General features: G+C 43.5%; 1 protein-coding gene across 2 annotated transcripts in view; it reads right to left on the reverse strand.

The window, feature by feature from the left end:
* Positions 1–1,505: 1,505 nt before the first annotated feature.
* The window catches only part of ST6GALNAC5 (ST6 N-acetylgalactosaminide alpha-2,6-sialyltransferase 5), a 173,857-nt gene continuing 148,337 nt past the window's right edge, over positions 1,506–27,025 (reverse strand). The window contains exons 3-5 of one of the 2 annotated variants that reach the window (XM_019919220.3): positions 20,780–21,189; positions 13,581–13,688; positions 1,506–1,737 (exon numbers count right to left, since the gene is read on the reverse strand). In XM_019919220.3, coding sequence (XP_019774779.1) covers positions 1,506–1,737; positions 13,581–13,688; positions 20,780–21,189 — 750 coding nt within the window. Of the gene's footprint in view, positions 1,738–13,580; positions 13,689–20,779; positions 21,190–27,025 lie in introns of those variants that run through there. The other variant, XM_019919221.1, reaches the window with a different exon arrangement.

Consider the following 27,025-nt stretch of genomic DNA (forward strand, 5'->3'; position numbering starts at 1 on the left):
GTATATTTTTTTAAAGGCTATTTTTGAACAATATTACTTGTGTAAATGAAAATCTTTCACACTAGCTGATCTTGGCTCGGAATAAAAATAAGTCCTTTATACTTCTGAAGACGAGGGAACGGCAGTGAATATAATGTAAGATTTGCAGGAAGTGAATCGGAATAGTTCATAGGATAAATGAGTCGTATGATGGGGAATCTCCTTGTATTCTCTTCTCCGCACAAACTCACAGAAATGCAGTTTCTTGCTCTTGTAGTCAGGGAATAGCATGAAAGATTCCCCCCACCCTCCACCCCCCCTTAGAATAGCATGGAAGTTTTCTCTCTCTCTCTGGTGCAAGAAGCACCAGAGAAGCAGGGGATGGATTTTGGCCAATGGGTTCCATGGAAGAGGTATGTTTTTAACCGCAAGAGGGGGATAGGTAGTAGGGGGATATAAAAGGCCCCCTAAAATAAGGCTCCTGCTACTGTGGGAGCCCCATCATTCCAAGTGCAAAGTCCTCATGTGGGTCAACAAGAGGCTCGTTGAGAGAATTTCAGATCTGGAATGAAACTTAAGAGGTCCGCTGGTACAGTGACATCATTCTGCAGAAGAAGAAACTAGGGCTTTAGTGAAGTAACCTACATCAATCATTACTAAAGCAAACTGTCTTTAAGTTTCTCTTGTTGGTATCTTTTTTGTTTGAACGACGCAGTTTTTGGTTTTCAATGTTGTCATTTGGAGCATTTCTGCATATTGGAAAAATGTCATAGCTGTTCTTGAAGCCTGAGGGTTCAAAAAATGCAATGCAACATTTCCAAGCCAAATACCGTCGCATGCTAACGATGAGCATTGGGAACACCGCAACTCATCTCCCAGTTCCGGGCCTTTTCCAACCATCACTCAGGATTAAAGAATTAGGAAGGATAAATTACCACATAATCATAATCTATAAAAATACTGGCCGAGAACACACTAAAAAACGCTCAATAAATAAATATTGGGCATTTGCTTATGAAAGTCAGTGAAGATATACTCTTCAGAAATCATGTCCATACTTTCAGGCTGCTTTTTACAAATCACACATACAGAGTCCAACAAACGGCAAAGGTTCAGGTTAGGATACAATTTGATAGAAAAATGACTTTTGACGTGGTATTTCTACAAAGGAATACAACTAATGTTGAGTTCCTAATGTCTCAGTTTCGAAGGCAATACTTAAAGAGATCCAAAATGTTTTTAGCCGTGGCAACATCATTTAAATGAGAGTTCAGCCCCTACGGTAACCCCTTTTGAAAGGGACGACACTCATTAGGATGTATTCATTCTGGAATTTTCCCTTACAGACCAACTGCACTGCTGTGTAGTCACGCCTCGGAGGCACCTGTACATGGTACTTCTTGAGAACTGAAGCTACCCCGGCGACCCATTCTGTTCCTCTTTCAGGTCTGGTGTTTCAAGAAGTTCAGTGGCCTGATGTCTGATACACTGGGTTCTTGGGATATCCACCTGGCCACACACATTCCTCAGAACACAGGTTTATTCTCAGGATGACTTATAGCAAGTGATTCTGGTTTCCAGTCTGGTTGAAAAAAGTGAATATTGAATGTCTGTGCCCAGTTCTTAAAGACTCTTTTCTCTGTGATAAAGCGGTGATGACTGCCCTTCCGTCCTCGCTCGTGGGAGAGGTACATCGTACATTCATCAGGTCCAAGAGGTTCGTAATAGTGATAAGGTACTGAAGGGTGATCGGGATCCCTGTAGGAGGAAAACGAGATAACTGATTAAAGCCAAAAAAAAAAAAAATTCCTTTCACAGATTTAGGTAAGATGTTATCTTTAATAAGCCGATAAACACAAACCATACTTTCAAGTTAAATGAATTCAACAAACGGTTTTGCTGATGTTTAAGCAATATGCACGTGAAGAGGATCTGAGGCTATGAAATAAACTCAGCGACCATGATTATCAAACAGCAAGATTAAACGTGAGCCTGTAGGATGCTCAGGCTTTGGGGATTTGGAAACTACGTAGTCCTAAGAGCCAGCTATAGTTATGATTTCCACTCTTGCCCCACACAGTCTGTTTAGCACAAACAGCTATGAAGATATTTACAAAACAAAAACACATCATCCTCCTTCCCCAGCCCCGCCCCACTCCAAACCCTCCAGGGGCTTCCACTTCCACTAAGAGCATGGCCTACAGGGTGTTCCGTGATCTGGCTCCTCTCCAGAGCCTTCTCCTAATCCACTTGACCTTGTCTGCTATGCTCCCGCCTCACTGGCCTCTCCGGTGGTCATCTCGACCGAGCTGGTCCCTCGCCTGAGGCCTTGGCTATTGAGGGCAGTCACCCGGCAGGAACGTTCTCTCATCAGCTCACTCCTTCTCACTGCTGGGGATCAATGCAAATGTATCCTCCTCGGAGAGGGCTTACCTGATGCCTGCTCCTTCTCTCTATCTCACTTGCATTTATTTCCCTTGTGGCATTAATCATTCTCTGAAACTGCTGTCGTTGTTTACTTGCTTATTGTCTGTTCACGAGAGCAGGCCTTTGTCTTGTTCTTAGCAGGCGCTCAATAACTATTTTTTGAAGTTCTGTTGTTGAAAGGAATTTATATGGAGTTAGCAGCTAAACGGCGGGCCTCTAAAGACAATTCTTCCTCCAGGTATGGAAAGTGGATGATGCAAGTTTGATCGCACGGGAGAAACTCAGCAGGCACGACGCCACCATTTTTCTCTTGCTGTTTTAGACGGACAATGTACTTAAACCTAGAGTTTCTACGTTGCGAAAGTCCAAATCTTCAACCCCCGCTGTGTAGCCCGAGAGTCCCCACATTTTTCTGTCTCTATATCCCTGTCTCCGCCTCATAGGAGAAACACTGGCTCATTTGTTCAAGGTAATGTGAACAGGATTAACATGTGGTGGTGGTGAGCGCCCTGATGTAGGGTTACTAAAATATCTCACCCCCAAAGAGGTCTGGTCTCAGACTGGGTTCCATTCCACCCCACCTCTTCTGTCTTGATGTCTAAATGATAAGAGCAGTCAAGATATCCCAGCAGATAAACCCTCCTACCTTGACCTACACTCACCAAGCGGCCTTGTTGCAAGACTAAGCTCTTCTTGGTCTCTTCTTAGCGCTTCTCTTAAAAAGTGTCCCAGCTTCCTGCAAACCACCTTACAGGGTTTGATGCCCTGGGGTCTCCCTCCCAGCACTCAGCTTTACTCTAAGTACAGTAACTTGGTTTCCCAGAGATGCTCATCCTGCTAGATACCTATTCGTTTTCTTCAGAGGAGATCAATACACAAATGGCTTTTACAGTAGCAAGTTTTCTGGGGTCAGGGATCGAAGTCTTTTATCAAGAGGGGTGTCGAGTTCATGGCTCTGAAGACAATAAACCTTTGAGCTTCCTCTCCTCTGAGGTTAAAGTTCTTCCAGGAAGAGAGATTTACTTTTGTCATGCAGCATTTAAACATTCCTCATCCTGGGTTGGATGCTGCGCTGAGTTAATGGTTTGCATCTCTATTATGCCTGTCTCAGAAGTATCTCTATGTTCTATAGTGAGACATCAGATCCCGTCCTGTCCAGTTATTATAGAGTTTGCTTATTTACTTACCCTAGAAATTGAAACCCCTTAAAATTTTAATAGAATGTGTTTTCAATATAGAAAGTGCATGGTAGGAAAAATTCAAGTTGGAACGGACCACTATGAAGAAACAAAATTAAAAAAAGAGAAATAGAAATTTGTGAGACAAGTCTCCCCAGATTCATATGGCTTAATTTGGGGAACCGTGCTAAATTCGTGTTGCCATGGTAAACTTGGGGTTAAGCTTTTATTCCAGTACGGATCAGGTTTTAAATCTGATTCATCTAAGTTTTGGACATATTATTGGCATCAATCTGACTAAAGAGGCAATCGGGTTTCTAAAAATATCATGAGATTGATTTGACACCTAGGCATAGAGGGAAATTGGAAACCAGATAAAGGATGCTATAGGATCAATTTCCTTATTCAGGAAGACCATCTCCTTGAATGAAAATGTATCTGGCTCCACACTGCTCTCCTAAAGGGAGAATTAAATTTACATATTTGGTTCTGATGGTTTCAAAGGTGTCCAAATAACTGAGGGTTGTCTCCATGCTTTAAAACTTTGTCCAAATGGCAGAAAAGGGCTTGATGGGACTTAGAAGGCAGAGCCGAAGCAACTGCAGGGACAGCTCTGCTGTAGGTTGTCAGCCTGCCATCAGGTGTCATCCACTGTGCTGTTCAGAAAGCCCTTCCTTCAGAAAGTTCAAGCTTATAATTCCTTAAGCCTTTTTTCCCAAGCCTGACTTTCTAAAGGCTGCCATAGTTTGTTTCCCCTCCACCTGATCCAAATGAAAACAGCAATAAAAATCAGCAGACTTTCCACATCAGGAGGCTACTGCTGTAAAAGAGAGGATTCTGGAGCTCAGGTTGCTGTCTGGGGTCAGGGGATGCTCAGGGAGTGAAGGTGCAGGGGTGCGGGCTGTGTGGGCATGATAATCACAGAGCCAGTTCCCTAAGTGGCAGCAGCCTCTCATCAGCCCTCCAGGGGCCAGTGGGGGAACAAATCCTGCAGAATAATGTGAAGAAGGATTGTTTTTTCTCTATAGAGAAAGCAGGTAGGGAGAATGAAAGAACTACCATGTAGTGCACAGGTATTAAAGAAATACCATGGCCTATGTTCCACCTCCATAGAGTCTGGTTTAATTGATTTGGAGAGGGTCCCAGGCATAGGTATTTTAAAAAGTGCCTTAGGTTTGAGTATCAAAATAAATAATGGCAGTATTGGATTATGAGTCCCACAAAATAAAACTGAATAAATATCCATGAGCCCATGATGATTTCAATAAATTACTGAATAAATAAATAAATGAAATACAGAATAATTCCAATTAATAATCTAGAAAGAATGAGGGAATAGAAAATCACCATTAGAACAATGCAGTAATTGTTGCAGGCAAGATGCACAGATGAATGGAATATGAGAGAGGAAAAGCATGAGGAGAAATAGGTTATTTGCATAAAGTCCCCCCAATGTATTTCTTAATGATAGAGGGAAAAATTGTAACTTTATAATGAGTAAACCTGGCAGACACCACCTTCACCAAGTGACCAAGGTTAACATCGCCAGTAATAAGACATTTTGACATCATGTACCTCTTGATATGAAATGCTATTGCTTCTGTGGTATCCTTCTCAGTAATGCATAGCCTCAATCTAATAATTAGAAACTATCACACAAATCCAAAGTGATGGACATCCTACAATGACCAGAATTCTTCAAATGTGTCAGAGTCATGAAAGATAAGGAAAGACTGAGGAACTGTCACAGACTGGAGGAGACTAATGAGACATGATAAGAAAATGCAAAGGGATCCTGGATTGGGTTCTGCAGGAGAAAAATGACATCAGTAGGAAAAATGGTGAAATGTGGATAAAGTTTGAAATTTATTTGAGTATTGTACCGGTGTTAATTTCTTAGTTTTGATAATTTTGATAATTGGACCAAAATGGTAACATTAGGGGAAGCTGGGTGAAGGGTATACAAGAACTCTCTGTACACTTTTTGCAACATTTTCTGTAAGTCTAAAACTTTTTCGAAACAAAAAAATTTAAAAAGGTAACAATGTTATAAAGTTCTGTAGGACATTCTAATATGCAGCCAGGTTTAAGAAGGCTGATTTAGTTAAATACCTGCTAAGCCTCAGTGCTTAGCTTATATTATCTCCTTTATTCTCCATCAGGCGTCTAAGGTTAAGTACCACTACTCCGTGTGATGGGTGAGCATCCGGCACCCAGGGTGAGAATCCGGCGCCCAGGGTGAGAGTCCTGTGCCTGGTTTAAGCACACAGCCTCACTCATGGGCCATCCAAGATTCTAGACTTGACTCACATAGTGCTCAGTACTCCACATAGACTAACATTTAATCCTCACGTCACCCCAGTGAGAGAGGTACTGTTATTACCTCTGTTTTACAAATGAGAAAACTCATACCCAGAGAAATTGAAGAAGTTTCAGGGCCCAGATCTGAACCAAAGCTGTACTCTTAAGAGTGAGGCTCTGTGTCTTGGAAAAATTCCTGTGCCACCAGGTGGCTGTCTGCACTAATGGCACCCCGGGTTCCCGTTGGGTTGGCACCATATGGTTGAGAGCAACTCTGGCCTTGCTGCATTCTCCCAAGCACCCACCTACAGAGGTGCCCGTGCCTGGTGGGCACTGTGCAGCGGGTCAGGGTGCGAAGCACAGGTCTCATGCTCATTTACAATTCTGCCCACTGATATGTTATCAATGGCAGCAGGAGCTGGTGACGTGCCATTTTAAATCTTCTAAAGCTAGGCTGTGCAATTGGAAAGAAACCTCGTATCATTAACAGGTAAGGGTGGATATTTCCATTTCCGGGTATGATCAGGTTGACCCTGATCTCCCAGTTTGGGCTGGACGATCTAGAAGGCTACAAAGATCCTGATGAAAGAATGGTGCTTTTGCCTCTCTTGAGAGCCTCAGGTACTCTCTCCAAACACACTTTTATTCTTGGCATGGTATACAGTACCATATAGCAGGTAGTCAGGGACTGTTTGAGGGATAGTGTTGAATCCGTAGCTGTCAAGTACTTCGGTTGTTCGGAAACTGGCTCGCACTGGGGGTCTTGGGGACAGTACGGAGCATTCAGGAGGAAATGTTCCCCTAACAGGCCTTCCTACACAGCTGCTTCAGGCCCGGGAGGCCCCATGAACCACCTTTATTCTGTTGCCTCCATTTCTTGTTTTTACAGCCTCTTTTGGAAGGAAACTGCCACACACCTTGGAAGCCAGTGAAATAATACTTGTGCTTCTGGGGCACAAAAAGTGCCGAGAGCCTGCGGCTGCCCACCCGTCATGGGTCAAAGGCCCAAGTGAGTCGCCTGAACCCCATACCCACACCCAGCCACTCAGGCACCTCAGGTGATGCCATAGCGTCTCATAACAGATGCATTGGAGCCATGGGACAGAGGAAGGTAATAAAAACACCCAGTGACCAGTACGTTGGTCAAATTATAGCAAAGGTAGAAGAAGAAATTGTGGCAAAGTTAAGCATCTATGAAAAAAAAAGTACAACAATGTATTTTAAGTTCACTTCATAAAATGTGAACCACGTGGACGCATTATATTCCATACCCGTCCTCTGTACGCGTCTGATTCTACAGGGTAGACTGGTGCCAAGTAGGAACTTGCCCTGTAATGCTGGCAGCTTTATTAATGTTCACTAGCTAATAACTCTGGCAGAATCAGCTCTCTGATATTCACGATACCTTTGAGATGTCCTTCACATTATGGATAAGATATTCATTTAGTTCCATGACAGTGATTACTCTGAGTCGTTACTCTGCTAATTAATACTCAGGAAATGATGGGTAACAGAGAGTTGTAAACTTGGTAATGTGTTAAGTATGACCAGAAATATGACTGTTAGATAGAATTTAAATGCTTGGCCCATTGTTATCACAAATAATTTACAATGGAAAATGAGATTAAAAATACTCACCATCACTTAGTTTGGAAAGCAATGATAACAGAGCTTTTCCATTGCAATTTATAGTCCATCTAGAGAGAATGGATTTGCCTTCCCATATGGATACGGCGTGATTTAAAGGGCTATGTCCCCATAATAATATATTTTGAGGCTGTCTCTGGTGTGACACGACATTAATTTTCTCTGGCTTTCTGAACACTGATGAGCCTGGCGTCCAGTGATAGAGGCAGGATGGAGACTGATGTCTCATGCCTGAGGACCCAGTGCTGGCCTTGGCTGGGAATGATACAGGCGGCCACCAGTGACTTCTTTGGACCCTCGAAATCGGTACTTGCCACTGGCTAATTATACTCTTCACTCACCTGGCACTTTTGATCTTGGAATAAATATAGAATCAGTCTCCTAAACACCGTCAAGGAAAGGAAGGTTTTTATTTATTCGTTGAGTTAATCAATACTGAATATATACTACGTGCCAGACACAATGGCAAGAGCTAGGGACACAAACGTGGCTTGAGATAGGACCCCTTCCCTTGAGGAGATTACAGGCTGATGAAGTAGACGGACATGTCACTCAGTTCGCTGAGGCAGAGCGGAAGGTGGCAGAGGCCCCAGTAGGGGCCCAGGTGGGGTCTGACTCAGATAGGAAGGCAAGGAAAGCTTGGAGGAAGAGGACCTCCAAAGCAGTGGAGGGAGGGGTTAAGAGTGTTAGCTCTTGAGCCCTGAAGACCTGAATTCAAATCCCAGCTCCATCACTTACCTGCCCCACGACTTTGGCCAGTTGTTTCATGTCCTCAAGCTTCATATGTAAAATGGCGATAATAATAATGTTTATCTCCTGGGATTATCATAAAGCTTCCATGAAATGGCACCTGTACTCGTACTCAGCACAGCACCAGCGTGTGGTATGTGCAGAAAAACCATCAGCCGTTAATATTACGGTGAAGAACCAGTAGTGATCAGCCAGATTAAGAAGGAGGGCATGGATGTTCCGAGATGAGGGCAAAGGGACAGGTGTGTGCAGGGTGAGCTCCTTCTTGAGTTCCTCAGTACGGCTAAAACAAGTCTGTGCGTAGAGGAGATGAGACTAAGGTGGCTGCAGAGGTCAGGTCCTGAGGGCTTGTGTGCTAAGCTAGGGAGTGTGAACTTTCTTCTAAAAGCCGTGGGGACCTACGGAGGGGTTTAAGTGATAGAGTCAGACTTGCGGTTTATCCAACAGCACAGTGGTGTTTGGAGAGGAAAGAGAAAGACCAGAGTTGGGGAGAGCGGTCAGGAGGCTATTGCAGCACCAGATTAAGGAGGAAACTGTAGCACGCCAGTCACATGACTTTTAGTCAGCGTTAGATTCTGCCAGGTTTCGAATAACATGTCCTTCATCTGCCGCCATGGCCATTTATACATTCACTCTTTCCATTTGTGGTGTTAAATATGAACGTGGGGTTATTCGTCTCCCTAAGGAGTCCATGTGCTAAGTAGTTTAGAGGCTACTGGAAATCTTCTTGCCAATGAATGATTCCTGGAAGTAAGCCTGGCCCTTTGGGTGGGAGGGATGAGAAGGCCAGAACTCCAGGAGAGCTGGATGGAAAATGACAGCTCCAGGCTTGTAGGAGTGAACCCACTCACACGTCTTAGAAGTCAGGCACTCATGGATGGCTCAGCTGTCTGCTCCCAGGATATAATTTAGTCCCCTCCTGCACCTCCCTATATATCCCAGCATATAGCAGCTGACATTCCCTTTGGGTCACTGCCACGCTAAGCTGATGGGAATGACTGCAGAAGTAGTCCAGCGTTTGGTCCTCCTGAGCCTTGGTTTCCTCGGCAAGGAGAAGGTGATGACTCTATTCTCCTTAAAAGTGTGTGAGAGTGTGATTTAGATTGGAAAGCGGCATGACCGTATCTTAGACCAGAGGTCATCAAGGCTGTCAATGTTCTTATTTGCCACGGGACCCTTTGTGATATGAGAGCCCACAGGTAAAACAGAGAGAAGTTCATCTGCTGCCGATGAAGCGGGGCAGGAGGGGGCAATGTTCTTTCATCTTAGCTCCTTGCCCTTGTTCCACCGGATCAGGGCAGGAGAAAGCCAGAGCTGGATGTTTCAATAAAGCCCTGCGCGTCAGAGACTACGACAGGCAGAACGTGAACATTTTCTCCCACAGGAACCTTGGGAACCTTCTGTCCCTTATGATTGAATTGTGTCCAAGTGACACGCAGGAGACCAAAGGCGGGAACCCTGTCTCATTCATCTTTGATTATGTCCCTAAGTGCCCAACACAAGTTAGGTGAATGAATCAGAGTCTCTGTGATTTGTTTAGTAAATGACTTCTTTTGAGGGTCCTAGTTGTATCTCAAAGTCTGGAAAGGTTAATTTACCCAAAAAGAGCAGTTGGCTCTCCTTTCGTTTGCTGAACCCTGGCCCCATGTGCCTAACTCTTCATTCCAGTGAGAGACTGGGCATAAAGAAGCCACAGAATGGGGGAGTCTGCTGTGAGCAGCCCGTGGGGTGTCCTGCAAGGAGCTGGAGGGAAAGTGGGATCCAATTCACATGGGAGCCTTTCGTGTCCTTGGCCCTCCCTGCCAACAAAGCACCGTTCATTAGTGCTCGCCAGACAGCTCCTTAAAATGTGCTCATGGGTGCAAACCTGCAGATGAGTGAGCCCTTTCTCCTCGTAAATTTATCCACACTTAATGTATACCAGCACTGTGCCAAGAATTCCTCATCTATTATGTCGTGGAATTATCATATAACCCCGTGAGGTAAGTACTAATGTCATCATCATCTGCAGACGTGGAAACTACAGCTTCTGAGACGGTCATTATTAACCTGCCCACGGTAACTAAGGCTCAGTGAGGTTGAATAACTTTCTCAAGGTCACATAGCTTCTGACCTTGAGAAATATGGCTCATTTTCGGTCATATAAACACCCTTTGACTACAGCACGAGAGAGAGAGGACAGGGCCATTCATTCACTCAGTATGTACGGAGCATCTGCTATAGGTCAGGACGGTACTGATCTACTGTCCTGTGCACCATGGCTCCAACAGTGATCCCAACACCCAAAAGTTTCTGCCCTTGAGGTGTGTATATTCTGGTGGACTCAACCAGCATGAGGTCTGTCCTCTCACAAAAGCTTCCCTACCACTTTTGGCCCCGGTGATATCTTATCTCCCTAAGTCCTACAGCTCATGACACGTGTACCCTGCTGGCCTTAGAGTTCTTAGCTTCTTTCAAAATCAAGACCAAGGGGGAATGATCAGACTAGTAGCTGGATTAACTTACAAGTTGCTTTTTCATTTTCTGGTGGTGATACTGTTTGCAAGAGTCATTTTGACTCCAAGTGGCTTTGCTGTGCTTGTTAGATTTCTGTGTGGGTAAGGCTTATCGTAAGCCTCCAGGAAGAAAGAGCTGTGGCCTGTTCTTTGAACCCCTCCCAAAATTCTTGGTACCTTTCAGGGCAATTCTCAAGGGCTTAGGATAATATTAATAATTATTTTATATATTTTATGTATAATATTAAAGTATTAGTAACACTAATGTTATTAATAATCTTTCCTGAGCACTAACTGTGTGCTGGGCACTGTGTCAAACGTTCTACTGCCATGATCTCATTTAAGCCTCACCATGACCTGTTTCCTTTTATTATTATTTTCTTATGCCCATTTTGCAGATGAGGACAGCAAGGTTCAAGGTCACTGGTAGGAACTGTGTGTCCATGTCAGCCCATGTGTCCTGGACTTGAAGATGAAAGGAACCTGGGAATCAATCTTTACTGCTCTTTCCTTTCTTACCCTTCCTAAACAGGCACCAGGACTGAAGAGGATGCTGTCACCAGCCTAACCCTCTGCACCAGAGGATGCCCAGCACACTTCTTCACTCTCTCTGATAGGACACTGGGGTTAGGGAGCCTTCTGATGAGTCCTGGCCAAAATCATCTTATGAGAACAACTGTTGAACCTTTGGGATGGTGGCTGAGGAACAGAAATTCAGAGCGGCTGCCAACATACGGTGCACGGACGGTATCTTGACTTCCTTGCTAGTGTCATCGTATAAATTGTTCCCATCCTAAGTGCACCAAGCCATGATGAACTAAATCTGAGTAAGAGAAATGACAGGGTAACTTGCCTTTCATTTGTTTTCCATAATAAGTGCAATATTTCCTCGAACACTTTAAGTCATTAACATTTCAATTTCTTCATGCTCTTTTCCTCCGGTGCCCTAATGGCAATATTACGTAATTATATCTGCCGTCTAACCATCAGCTTTGATGGCTCTTTGCATGCCCAAAGGGGCCACTGCCACTGCCTTTGTTAGCCTGTTGGTTTGAGGAGGCAGTTGGCTTTTTTACACCATCTTACCTACTTTTTTGCACAGAGGTTGTTAAAGGGGAAAACAAGGCCAGTGCATTAAGTGATGAGGAACTGGGTGAGGGTCCAAGCTCACTCTGGCCATGTACTAGGTGCTGTTCCAAGCACTTCACATGTATTCACTTATTTAATCCACCTCCAATACTCTGAGGCAGAGTCTATTATTATCATCACATCCACTTCTAATGACGAGGAAGCCGAGACACAGAGAGAATGAGGACCTACTCAAGGTCGCACTAGGTTAGTAAGTGGCAGGGCTGGGCTTTGAACCTGTGCCGTCTGCGACCAGACTCCACCCACTTCCTTACTACATCATGTCTTCCCTGGGGATGCATGAGTCCAGGCAGATTTCAAAGGCCTGCTCTGTCCACCCCTTTCCTTCTCCCCTGTGACCTGACTCTTACATATAAACTAGTACTGCTGCTGTGTGGTCTTTGGATTAAAAAGGGTGGGAGAAAAGTGGCAAAGTGATAATGGCACAATAAAGTATGCTTCATCATTCTTGCATCAAACCTCCAAATGGTAGAATTTGCCTAAAGGCTCACAGACTTTGAGAAGTTGTTAGGTTTAAAACACATGAAGGTATAAGCAGGCATAAATTTTAATGAACAAGTTTAAAATGCCCTCCCACCCCAGATCTTACCATTTAAATATCATGACTGAGGCCATGTGCAGGTCAGCAGGCATGCCTGAAAACTAGGAAACTTTCTGATTTTATTGGCATCGCTCCTTTAGGTTACAGGTGAATTTCAATCGGCCTTCCACAAATCAGGCCCTGAATATTTCTCAGTGTGTCTGTTAGTACACACCGAACTCTACCTGGGCACATGCCAGGAGGTAACTTAAGGTAGCAATAGAAATTATTATTACATCAAAATAATTATGCCTGTGCTTTTGGTCTTAGAAACACAAACCGAGGCTACTGATGTGGAAAGGGAAAGAGACTAAGAGGAATATTTTAATTTTGGAAAACAGGCCTTAACCGTCAAAGAAATTGCCCTCTTTAATTCATTAAAAATTACCACATTCCTTTCAAATGAGAATAAAACTAATATATTTTTTGATGAATTAATGAATTAATTAATTTATTTTGGGCTGCATTGGGTCTTTGTTGCTGTGCACGGGCTTTCTCTAGTTGTGGTGAGCAGGGGCTACTCTTCATTGCAGTGTGCGGCTTCTCATCGCGGTGGCTTCCCTTGTTGCGGAGCATGGGCTCTAGGCACGGGGGCTTCAGTAGTTGTAGTTCACAGGCTGTAGAGCTCAGGCTCACTAGTTGTGGCTTACAGGCTTAGTTCTCCGCGGCATGTGGGATCTTCCCAGAGCAGGGATTGAACCCGTGTCCCCTGCATTGGCAGGCGGATTCTTAACCACTGCACCACCAGGGAAATCCCCAAAACGAATATTTCTTAATGCTTGTTCATTGTTAATATTATGCCAATTACTGCATTACTTTTGGCTGATAAATATTCAGAGGATAAATGAAGCCCACAAGATGGATTAATTCTCCAGCAGTACAAACAAAAACTTTCAATATTTTATATCACATAATTAAATGCCGTTTGCTGTTTCTAGAACCAGGACTTGGGACATGTTAATTAATTGCTTCAAGAAGACAGTAAGACATGTTTCATGGTTGATAGGTGGAATCAGATATTTATAAACACTGCACAACACTGCTGATGAATTACATTTGCAGAATAAATCCTACCTGCAGAAGTCTGGGGGCACCATGCCATAAACATTGATCCTGTCACAGAGCTCCAGGGCAATCGTCATTGTGAACCAGCCAGTGCTGAGCCAAGTGTTGGAGATCTTCCTGGAAGGAACAACAGTTAAGTGTGCAAGCTGGTAAAATAATCATTATACCCACTCCATCTTAAACCTTTTCTGGAACAAGGCTGACTGTAAACACACACACTCTCTCTCTCTCCATTTGGTAAACTCTCTCTCTCACTCTCTCTCTATCTGCTAAAGCTGGAACTTTAGCAGATAGAAATCTGTTACTCATGCCACCATATTCCATGATAATATGATAAATGATGTCTGTACTCCATCATGGTGGATTCTCAAGGGACTTCTACATAGTCAAAGATGATGATCAATGTTTCAATGTTTAAGTGCGAATTATTACCACTCAATTTCTTGTAAGATGACAATCCTCGTGTGTCGGCTCTTTATTAACTAGAATACTTGACTAGCTATAAGCATTCTTTTTTGCTCCACGCAGGGTGGATAACAAAGAGCTTACTAAATGTGAATAAACACAGTTGTCTTTATCTATCAGTTGATCAACTGATTGACCAAATGATCTTAGGGTAGAAGCTTGCCTTCGACTAGACTAATTAACACCAACATCGTGACTGAATGTCTTTCCTTAGAAGGAGTACATTCATTTGGGAATGGGCTAACGACCAGAGGAAAAGGGACACAGGGATGCTTACGTGTAACTGAGCATTTGCTTTATTTTACCTCAGAACAGTCCGAGCCCTGTGAAAATTTTTATTAAATGACCAAAAATGGACAGAATTTAAGGAATAAATCGGTGGGTTCCAACATTCATTCATTTGCCCAATCAAACATCTGTATTGAGCCCCAACCACACACCAAGTCTAAGGGTAATCGTGGAGACACAACATCAAGGTCTAATGTGACTTGTGAGGATGACTCGGTCCACCGTGCTATGCTGCTGTGGATATTAATTTCAATTCTTTGGGGGTTGCTGCATTTACTTTTTTTTTTTCAGTGCTTGTGGCATGCATCATTAGCCAGTTTCAAACACCTTATCCCCAAGGTCAGACTGTCTGACTTTGCCCAGCCATAGCACCGTATGTGATGCGAATGAAAGAGCTGCAGGAAAGCTTTTCTACTTGCACTGCGTAGCACCCCTCTTTGAAAAGGAAGAGTTTTTGTTAAGCAGTTTGCATTATTTCCATTTCGCATAAGGAATAACAACCAAAAAAGACATTTTAAGATGTCTCTTGTTTTGTCACCTACCTGACAGGAATGGGTAATTTAGTCATTCCTGAGTTCGTGGCTTCAACTTTCTAGTTCTTAACTCCTTTACTCATTTTTATTTTCCATTCCATTGTATCCAGATCCAGTAATATCCCAGGAAGTACATTTAAAATATTCTCAAGATGGAAATAGCATGGATTTGTATCTTACTAGTTTCTGTTATTCACCAGCTAAATGACCTGAGGCAGGTTATTGCTGTTCTTTGAACCTTGATTTCTTATCTAGAAAGCAAGCATGGGAAGCTCTATCTTCCTGTGCTATTTCGAGGACTAAAGGAGAGAACATCATAAAAAGTTATCTAGTCTGGTGTGTTGATACATCAAGATCCCTTCCTCGCCTCTTGGTTACTAGGTTGGAGCAAATGAAATAATAATTCAACCATTACTCCCAGTGCTTTTTAGCACACACAAAACAACTGATATCCTTCCAACACTGCTACTGGCTCTTGTGTAGGAGCCATCGTCAGTAGTCAGGGCAGTACAGTAAGTCCCTTACATACGAACTTTCAAGTTGCAAACTTTCAAAGATGTGAACGTGCGTTCGCATGTCCAATCACATAAGTTAGTTCACGTGTCTGGCATACATAGTCACATGCGTGCATCCTCTACAAGTGGTTGTGCTTTTGTGTACTTTACTGTACAGTACAGTATAGAGTACAGTAGTACAGTATCTTTATTACAAGCCCAGGGTGTCATCTGTGATGAGGAAAAAAGAGCTACTACCCAGACATCACTGGATTGTTTTTTTCAAGAGGGTAGATAGAATTGAATCCAGCAAGGGAATGGAACTTGTACCATCAACATCAGGCATGAGTGACATTGCTGCTTGCCCTCCATCTCCTGTTGTTGACGCTCCTTCAGCTCTACCATCTCCCACCTCCTCTCCCTCCTCCAGTCAGTAAGTCTTCTTGCCTGTTCACTCGATACCAGCTCCTGTATGTAGCTGTTGTACTGTACTTTTCAAGGTACGGTACTGTAAGATTAAAAACTTTTTTTATTTTTTGTGTTTGTTTTTTTATGTATTATTTGTGTAAAAAGTATTATAAATCTACTACAGTACAGCACTATATAGCCAATTGTGTTAGTTGGGTACCTAGGCTAACTTTGTTGGACTTACGAACAAATTGGACTTATGAACACACTCTTAGAACGGGAAGTTTTCATATGCAGGGGACTCACTGTAATTAGAAAATTCTGGAGCCTCCAGCCTACATAGGTATTAACAATCTCCCTTGTTTTTCACCAGGGCTCTAAATTCATAAGAACTTTGGGACTGGAGGAGGTGGGACAGAGCAGAGCTGACTGAATGGGGGAGGGGAAGAGAAGGCAGTGCCTTGTCTCAAGTTAGACCTTGTCTTCACCAAGGCTGTGACCTTGAGATGGCAGGTTGTTCTAGACTTAAACTGGGAGAGTGAATAACTGGAATGATGTGGAGCCCAGGAGGAGAATGACAGCTTACTTATACCGCCAGATTCCTGATCCAAGAATCACACTCATGTCCCTATGCTTTTGAGTTGTAGGAAACACTAAGAGGGCTTTTCCCAGTGGCAGAAACTTCCCAACAACTTTGGCTTTCTTTTGTGTGATGTAGTAGAAATCACAAGCCACAGCCTGAAATATAGGGGCATGTGACTCTACAGGAAAAGATGTAATGGGTAAAAATGGGGAGAATAAAAAGTGGAGGACTAAAGAAACTAAGGTGAACCTTTCTTTAAAGTGCCACTTAAAATTCCCCAGACTTGCGAAATAGTAGTCTTTTGGGATCACAGGCTATAGAAATGTAACTGCTTTGTGCTTTCTAAAAAGATTTGAACTCTTTTTCCAACAAAGGAATATCTAGTGTTTTTACACTCAATCAGCTGTAATGAAGGAATATGAAGAGCTGTCATGTGCTAATTAGGGAAAATTATCAGATATTCTTTTATATGATGAAGTAACACACTAAGCTGATAATGCTATAGTACACACTAAATTACAATTAAAGGCCTTTCTGCTCCACCAGAATCTCATTTATAATATCTATGGAAATATTCTTCCTGCAGTTATTTCATTTATACTTCTTTTATCTAATTACTATAATATTGGTTCTGAATCATATTTTCCTAATGTACCCTGTTCAATTATAAAGTTATTTTCAAGTGCAGTTACTTTCTAATATCAAAGAATACCACTTGGCCATCTATGTCATTTGTCATGCTTCTTAATTGCAGATTGTTCCTGAGACCTTTTTTTCTCCACTTTTAAGTAGGGTGAAATTTCCATAAATCAAAATTTATTGAATTATCTCATTTCTTCAAAATAGTAGCCGGAAATGAATGTCCTGATTGTGAGATTGCAAAATTAGATATTCCATACTTTGTGTATCTTTAATCCATGCCACTGTTTTGTTAGGTTTCAAGAAAAACATACACAGAGGCAATACTGTTAGACCCTAAGTGTTTTGTATTTTAGTTTATAGAAATAGTTTTTTTCTGAAGGGCTGTTCCTGACTTTGTTCTTTAGCTTGGAGTAGACTGAAGATTAAGAATGTGGACACATGAGAATATTGAGTCAATACACTATTAGCTTATTTAAGACAGTTTCTTTCTTTTTTTTTGCGGTACGCGAGCCTCTCACTGCTGTGGCCCCTCCCGTTGCGGAGCACAGGCTCCGGACACGCAGGCTCAGCAGCCATGGCTCACGGGCCCAGCTGCTCCACGGCATGTGGGACCTTCCTGGACCGGGCCATGAACCCGCGTCCCTTGCATCAGCAGGCGGACTCTCAACGACTGAGCCACCAGGGAAGCCCCTAAGACAGTTTCTTAAAGGTAAGAGGCACAAAGATTCTAAAAGTTGACAGTGTACTTTGGCATCCTACAAATCCATCAGTGTGATTCCCTGTGTGGGGACTGCATGGATTCTAGTAGATGGATGAGAAGCCTGGTAGCCAGTCCATGAAATTTTACCTGTCTCTTACCATCTGGGCTCACTAAGGACACAGGCTTATTGAGCAAAATGTTTTCACTGGTCAGAATTTAATGAATTTAGTGAGTGGGTTATGTCTTGACGTGAGGTTGTTTCCTAAAGATGTAAGGATGTAATGACTAGTCTCCAAGTTTTCAACTTAATCCCTTAAGAAGACCCAGAGCAATGTGTAAATATCCTAAATAGCTAACACTGCAGCAGTGTTTCAGGAATACTTACATTTAGCAAACAACCATTAAACTCAAAAGAGAGAAGTGTTTTCTATTGAAGAGAGTCTTTCTACTTATTTTGAATTTTCCAACCAGAAAAAAATGAAACTGTAAATAACTTCCCTCATTCTCCTTCTCTTAAAAAGTGCTCTCCTGGTTAAATAACTCATTCAAATGAGCAACAGTCTGTTATTTGTATGTTTTTTTTTTCTTATTTGTGGTTTTTAAAGGACAGTAAGTGACTGGATTTCATGACAGCGTGTGATGGTGACCAGGATCCCCCATGTGATCTACTGGCTGGGCTAACCATGGAATCACCTGGGCTTCCAGGGAAGGAGGCCACAGTGCCAGTGGCCAGGTCCACCTCTCCTCAGTCCATCAGATGCCATGCCCACTTTTGCCTGGACCAGCCCCCAAATGGTCACAAGGTTTTAAGGATTTAAAAAGAAAGCTCTTCCCTGCAAAGAATTTGGGAATGCTGGGCTTTGGTCTTTCTTTAAAACTCTGTTCTTCATAATGAGCTGCCTAAGCGATAGCCAAAAGGATTTAGTACTTCACATTCTTTACTTAGTTTTAAGACAAGAAATTGATGCAGGAACAGTTTTTGTAAGGGAGGGGGTAAATTACATCATTAAATGTGTATTAATTATAAACATATGTGTTTTAGAATTAAGGAAATGAGGAAATTTAATTATTAGACTGGTCCTACGAGGCCTAGTCACTATGCCCTTGTCACATGTGAGGTCACTGAAATGTTAGATATCTTGTCCAAGACCATATAACTAGTGAGGGACAAAGAATTCCAACCCAGAGCTGTGTGTTTGGACTACAGCACATGGCTCCTTTCAATATCTATAGCTGTCCTTTTCTTCACCTAGATTCGGCCAGCTCCCCACCCTTTATCTCTGCTTCCTCTCTGGCTACTCCCCGCCAGCACTCCTGTTGCAGCCACAGGGACTCTTCTCCAGCCCCCTGGAAGTCCTCTCACCTCCGAGCTCTTATACCCATAAGGATGTTTCTCTCTCCCCTTCTCAGGTTCTTCTTTACCTGGATAAATACTTATTGGCCTAGGTCTCAGCTTAAATACACCTTTTGGAGAAAGTCTTTCCATCACACCCTCATCTTCTAGACCAGTGCTTTTCAAAAGATTTTGACCTATAGTCAGAAATACATGTTGCCCCATGATGGAGCATATATGCTCACATGTATTGTACATGGTTTTCATTTCATTTTAGTTTCCTAAAGTGTGTAATTTAGTTTTTTTTAATATACTCACAGAATTGTGCTCTCATCATCCCTATCTAATTCCAGGGCAATTTTATCACTTCAAAAGAAGACCCTGTATATGTATATTTCTATGTATAAAACCGAAACAAATTTTATCCCATGAAATAATACTTTGCCTTACTTACTATAGGAGATGAATGCTGATATTGTCTGTTTTATTCCATTCTTTCCATTACATTAAAAACAATCTTGCAGTGACTCAATACATACATTTCATGTTCCATTACTGAGTTGTAAGCAGCAGTTTGGTAAGCCTTGTCCTAGACTACGGCAGGTCTCTCTGTCCCACTGGTCGTAGCACCGTTTTCTTCCCCTCACATGACCTAGCTCACTGGCCACTACTTGGTGAATATCTGCTGGCCCTGTTAAGACTATATTCTGGGAGGGCAGGGTCTAGATCTGCCTTATTTCTGACTGTGTATATCCCCAGTACCAGGTGCAGGGAAGTAGTAGGTACTCAGTAAATATATGTTGACTGAATAAATATTTGCCTTTGAAAGAGAAAAATAACCCTATACACTTATTTCTGGTTAGTGTTCACACAAGTAAAACAAAATGCAATAAACCTATTCTCTTGCACTTACTGCCAGTGTAAGCCAGGAGCAGTGTCGCCTCATCCTCCAGAGTAGGGATTTGGCCCTGAATTATCTGTATAAATGTCTCAGTGCTTCCTTTCACTTTGCCCTATAAATTCAGCTTCAGCAGTCCAGTCTCCAGGAGGGCCCTACCGGTGAGCTCTATAGATGGCACGAGCAGTGTGGTCACAACAAAAAGCACTTAGCAAAAGCTTTCAGAAATAAAAGAATGCCATTTGCAGCAACATGGATGGAACTAGGGATTATCACATCAAGTGAAGTAAGTCAGAGAAAGACAAATACCATATGATATCACGTATATGTGGAATCTAAAAAAAAATATGAATGAACTTATTTATAAAACAGAAACAGACTTACAGACTTAGAAAACAAACTTATGGTTACCAAAGGGGATAGCAGGGCAAAGAGATAAATTAGGAGTTTGGAATTAACTACTACTATATATAAAATAGATAAATAACAAGGACCTAGTGTAGAGCTCAGGGAACTATATTAAATATCTTGTAATAACCTATAGTAGCAAAGAATCTGAAAAAGAATATATATATTATATATGTATGTGTATATATAATATATATAAAAATTATATCTCTATAACTGAATCACTTTGCTATACACCTGAAACTAACACAACACTGTAAATTAATTATACTTCAATTTTAAAAATGGTTAAAAATTAAAGAAAAAGAAGCTTAAGGGGATGAGCTTATCTGACATAAGCATAAAAAAAAAATAAAAATAATTTAAAAAAAAGCTTTGCTTTTGTTGAATCAGCCAGCAAGGACATTTCCTCACCCTCCCCTAGACCCCGCGCACCCCCTGCCCGTGCCTCTGTACCTGTCTTTGCCGGTCTCGCGCTTGAAGAGCTCATCAAACTGCAGCATCTTGTGGCGCGTGATCATGAAGGCCTTCAGCCGGGGCAGCACCTGGCTCAGGAGCTGCAGGTTGTTGTAGACCTGGCCCTTGCCGTCGCGCCGCATGTAGCTGCTGGGGCCCCAGAAGATGAACACAGTGCCCTGGCTGACGTTGAGCAGGTCGTGGCGGTTGCGGAGGATTCGCTGGAGGCTGGAATGCGCGATGACCCTGAGGCTGGTGCGATTGCCCACGTCGTGCCCATAGCCGCGCGTAGGGGCATCATTCATGCGGATGACGCACTCAGTCTGGTCAATCCGGGGGCCTCGCAGGCTACGCAAGAGATGCCCCGAGCTCGTCACCAGGGCGCAGTCCCTGCAGTGCATTTTCAGGGGCTGCAAGACGGGGAGAAGGACCCCATCAGCGGCAACACTCGCTTGGCACCAGCAGGTCACTTCCCTGCCTCCGAGGGCTGCCATCTTCGCTTTTCTCCCTCCTGTGCCGGAATACATCCCTTCTGCTATTACCTCATCCACCCCTACATTCTCTTCCAGACTGGTGACAGGGAGTACTGGACAACAGGGAAAGAGCCAGCGGTGACCTGCTGACCATTGGGCTCTGGGCTTTACTGATATTAATAGATCAAATCGTCATATCAACCCAGCAAGCTTGCTATTACTGCCATTTTACAAATAATGATAACCCTAGGCTCAGAGACGTTGAAAAATTTGCCCAGAGATGCATAACTAGCAAGTAATGAAGTCATGCTTTCAAACCCAGGTCTTTCTGAATCCAAAGTTACCCCCAAGTTGAAGAAAAGACTATACTGCAATTTGCTGTGACACTAGTTTTAATGCTCTTAACTCACCTTATTGGAAGTTAAGCATGTATCAGTGTTCTTGGATGCTGCACAAATATATTTATCCTAAATAGACATCGTCTAAGAATCATGTGAGAAAAGACATGCAAATTGTAACCCCTTAGAAGCCTTAATTTTGAAATGACAATGATGAGAGTTTCTCCCATTTTAAGGGGAGAGGGAGAGAAATTGAGTCAGTGTTTCTTCAAAAATGTAAAGAAAGCCTCAAGCTCATCCACTGTCCTCGCGCCCTGTGGAAGCCCTGGCCCTGTGGTGTCCACCAGGGACAACGCCAATGACAATGCTCATTTCAACATCCTGAACCAGTGATGTACTTTCTGAACACCTACGTTCTTACAAGTTAAACATTTCCCTGTTCATGTTTAATGAGAAATATCTCTCAGTTGCTGTTTGAAGATAATGTAATTAGGGCCGGAGGCCCAGGTCAGCAAGTGCACAAAGAAATGATAATCAAGAATGTTCTGAAGGACAGTTGCACTGTTAGATTTTCCCCGGAGCCTCTGCCCTTCCTCTCTGTTAACTCTGAACTGGACGCACTGGCTCCCTGCAGTCTCAGAAAACTGGATCCAATTTAGTGCTGCGTATAGACAGTCTTGTATTTACTCTGGGAGTTTCCTAAGCCATAGCTCTGTCTTCCGAACCAGACAGACAGCACCGAGGGCGGTCACCTTCTCTCACTGCAGAGTGGCCAAGGGCACCCACATAGGATGGTCCAGGCTTGTCTACACTACCTGTTAGCTATGGGACCTTGGCAAGTCACTAACCTCTGCAAGTCTCACTTTTCTCATTTTTAGCCGAGGATAATTGATGCCTCATTCCACTTTGATAGAATTAAAATGTACACAGTGACCTGCGAAAGTAGCAATTGCATGGGGTTGAACCCAGTCCTTACCATAGGACGTGGCACGGCGTCATTCATTAAGTGAAGGCTGCTCTGGGGCTTTTCAGGCAGAGTGGAGCGCATGGTAGGTACGCACCACATCAGTGTGTACTGATCGCTCTGGGTTTCTAATTGACACATGGGCTTATGAAATGGCGATTCTACCACTGCAAATTCTCATCATTCATTTGACATCCAGTTACTCTTAGGTGACAAATGTACTGGGCAGCAAGAATGTGAATGGAATGGAAAAACAGAACCCCTCAAAGTTTATACTTTACTGGGGGACAATAGGTCAGAGATGTGCAATGACGTGACACAATGGGGGGCTGTGCCGCACTGTTAGTAAAGGGGGCTGTTTAGAGCACAGCCGGGCTGGGGGCACAAAGGAAAGAGTGGTCAGCTTAGTTAATATTTCTGATGTTCTCTTTGTGCCAGGCACTGTTCTGAGGTTTTTATATAATTGCATTCATTCTTCAACTAAACCTATAAGAAAGATATTACATCATCACCCCTGTTTTACTAAGGAGAATATTGAGAGGTAGAAGAGGAGCCCGGTTTGTTAGGGGGTGTTTGGGTTTTAGCATCCAAAGTCCTGTATCCTGGGAAACCTCTACTCGTGTGAAAACATTCCTACAAAGATGACAGGGGCATCTGCAAATAGCAGGTGAGTAAATGATGATAAGGGTCAGGAGACCCAGGGTCTAAACAGACTTTATCACAAATTGGGTACTTAACTTTCTCACCCGTAAAACAAAGAGAGCACCAACTAGACACCTGTGGCCAGATGATATTCATTCGTTCATTCATTTAACAGACACTTATTAAGCACTTAACACACCCCTGAGGTACCGTGTAACTCAGTCTGTTTGCTTAATAAGGTCACTTTGCAAGATTTCATTCCACTGGACCCGAAAGCCATTGGGACCTGCTTTTTCCCCTCAGACTCACCTAGAACTATTATCCTGAATTTTCCAGTTTGATTTATAATTTCAAGACATTGTGCTCATTTTTACTGGGGAAAAAATTCTAAAGAAAGGTCCCAGCATTTCTTTCCCCATAATTAATTATTCTGCTGTGATTCTCAGAGCATAGGCTGCTTGACAGGTGAAACTTGTAACCCCTCTGGAGATTCCAAGGCCTCTCTCTCTCTCTCTCTCTCTCTCTCTCTCCCCCCCCACACACACACTATGCCCATGTGAGGCCAGATGAGCACCCTTTCAGGGAAGGCCAAGGTTCCTGACTGTACCATACGGACCCTCTGTGATTACCGGGCGCCACCAGAACATGCTGGGGGTCCACCCAGTCCCAGAAAGCCCTCCCTCATGAGTCCTGCCCACCTGCCTTAGCTCTGAGGTATTGATTACCTCAGGCAGCAGCATCCTCTCTTTGAGTTGTACAGATGCACCAAACAATGCAAAGAATATCTAAGTCTGAATTATGCCTTAAGCGCCTTTCTTTAAGTGGTGCCAACAAAGTGACAATAGCTGTTCTAAACAATGTCACACTTCCTGCAGTTGAGAAGAGCATGTACCAAAGGCTGAATCACTTCCAAAGGCGGAAACGAAGTCTCTTTCCTGCATTCAGAGGGACTAAGGATATCTTGGGAGGCAGAAGAACTATACAAACTGTGGGACCCAGGTTCTTGGGATGTTACAGTCCCCTGAGACAGCTATGTTCCTGCACATCGAAGTACCATTATCATCCTGAGTGTCTTAATGACATGGGTGAAAATACTCATGCCTTGGTGAGTTAAGATTCCTGATGTAGTACTGAACATGTTCTTCCCTTAAACACTCAGATGCTGGGTTGATGAATCACTCCACGGAGCATGGGAAGGTGAACTTGGGGCTCTGCCAGCAGGACAGGGAGATAAAACTGCACCGAGGACAGGAGAGGGGAGGTGGCTCCTGGTGGACTCACTGTCTACCTACGCCTTCTCTCCTACTTCTTTCTCACAGTATTCAGCTTCCCTGATTCTTGGGGACATTTTCCTTAAAGACTCATTTGGTGAGGGGTTCCGCCCTTTGTAGGAAACATGGGCACCCGTGTTAGGTCACTCCAACCTTGGTAATCTCTCTGGCTTCCTGACTTATATAAGCACTCAATTAATACTAAATTGATTGATGGGTTGATAAGTGAGTGAATGAAAGCCAACCTCCAGGCTTCTCAGTCCTCTGAGAAAACCTCCATATATACAAAGAAGACATGATGTGATGCCCTAACCAACAATTCTCCTGCAGCCCTGTGCACTAATACCACGGGGAGAAGCAGGGGAGAGCACAGAGGAAGCTCTGTCTGCAGAGAAGGAGGCTGGACCATTTGCCTCCGGGCCACTCAGCCCAGGGAACCACAATGGCCAGAGCCCAGGGCACTGCTTGCAATTAATGGCTGACTGGGAGAATGGCCCAGGACACAGTTAGGGCCATTAAACCCGGCTGGTTATTAATCCCCAGTAAGAGCTTGATGCCAAGGTCATTAGGGCTGTTGTGCAGTGAAAAATGCTCAGGAAAATCTACAAGGCACGGAGCAGTTACCTCTTCTCCAGACCACTGATGCTCAGAGCAGCAGCCCATGTCCCAGGAGTGCGGTGCACAGGAGCCTATGGGGGCAGGTGGGTTGGCTTCTAGAGGAAGTGCGCACGCGCGCACACACACACACACACACACACACACACACGGGCACACGGGCACACGCAATGCATCATCCCAGTTCCTAGGACAGTGGCTGCAACTCATTGAGGGCTTATGAATGTCTTAGAATATTGGGGATATTTAGAATATTTTAGAAGGTGTGAATAAACTTCTCTTTCCACCCCCGACTCCTGGGAAAAAAACCCCACAATCAGGGGACGGGGAGAATGACAACTTTCATCACAACTTGCTCCTTTGGGCCGCGGCGACAGAAGCAATTCCTGCTTGAGAAAGCACACTCAGGGACTCCAGGTCTGATTTCTGTCACAGCCCGAAGAGCAAGAGCAGAAGGCATTCTCCCTGCGATCCAGTTGATGCCTCCTGAGCCTTTCTTAGAAGAACAGAACAGGCTAAGTCCAATTGAACTTGACACCTGAAACACTCAGTGACGTCCTTGCAAACATTTGCAGCACGGCAATCTCAGGCTTCACTTTAAAAAATTCTGATTTATTGGGCAGAGAGAAAGCCACCTCAGAACATAATGTCCATTAGTTCGGTAATGAGACCAGTCTTGCTCTGGGAGCTGATTGTTGGTCTGGAGCAAACATAAGATATATTAAATGGTTTTGCAGGTTTCAAGAATCTCTGCACTTTCCAATCCGATATTTTCCAGTAATTACTGGGCTTTTATTACCTGTCAACCTCCGTTTACCCTGACACTGGGTATAAGCCGCTCTGGTTATTTAATACGATTCACTGGAAAAAGTGTTACTCTTCCAAGTTGCTCCTCTCCCTCTTGTTCAATGAAACCCCTCCCATCAGCAAGAAGTCCTCCTCCCTCCATCAGAGCCACTTTCCATGATTTCCATCCACTGGCTGGCTAAGGATGAAGGAACTCCTTGGGTAGGAGGAAGTACTGAGCAGTGTTTAAAATATGGCCTTTGGAGTCATTGGCTTCGAACTTGCTTCTTCCACTCCTTAGGTGGATAATTTGGGGCAAATTGGCTTAGATTCTCTGAGCTCCAGTTTCTTCATCTGTGATCTGGATATAGTAAAGGCAGTCTCAAAGAAAAGGTTTGCTTTTTCAATTAATGGTGTGCCTTCCACCCAGCTGCTCAAGACAAAATTCAAGGATTGTTCTTGACACCTCTTTCTCTGCCCCCTACAACACATCCAGTCCTATTGGATCTCTCCTCCTATAGATGTCCCAAATCCTAGCTCTTCTCACCATCCCTGCTGCCACCCCCTTCATCAAAGCCACCATCATCTCTCTTTAGTTCCTGCTGCACACTTGTAACTCTTTACTTCCCTCATTCCATCCCTCCTCTATATTCCTGTCTCCACAAAGCTCCTGGGGTGACCTTTAATATGTAATTACCAGAGAGTTCTGTACAAGATGATGCCAATACCATACTGTTTGATTACTATAGCTTTGTAATATAGTTTAAAACCAGGGAGTGTGATGCCTCTACTTTTTTCTTCTTTCTGTTAATTACACTGCCATATCTCCATTTCCTGTTGTCTGACATGATTTATATTATATAATATAATAATTTATATTATTTCCACACCCAGGACGCTCTTCTCCTGGTCTTTACATGATGACACCTTCACCTTCTTCAGGTGTTACCTCAAACCACCTCCCCAGAGAGACCTTCCCTGACCCCTTAATATTTCCACTGCCCTCCTTCGCCATCTTCTGTCACTGTCTCCATTATCCAGGCTTCTTTTTTTTAACCTTTTTTTTTTTTTTTGGTTGCACCATGCAGCATGCGGGATCTTAGCTCCCCGGCCAGGGATTGAACACGGGCCCCTACAGTGAAAGTGCCAAGTCCTAA

The sequence above is a fragment of the Tursiops truncatus genome, chromosome 1 (genome assembly GCF_011762595.2).
Source record: "Tursiops truncatus isolate mTurTru1 chromosome 1, mTurTru1.mat.Y, whole genome shotgun sequence".
Lineage (NCBI taxonomy): Eukaryota > Metazoa > Chordata > Mammalia > Artiodactyla > Delphinidae > Tursiops > Tursiops truncatus.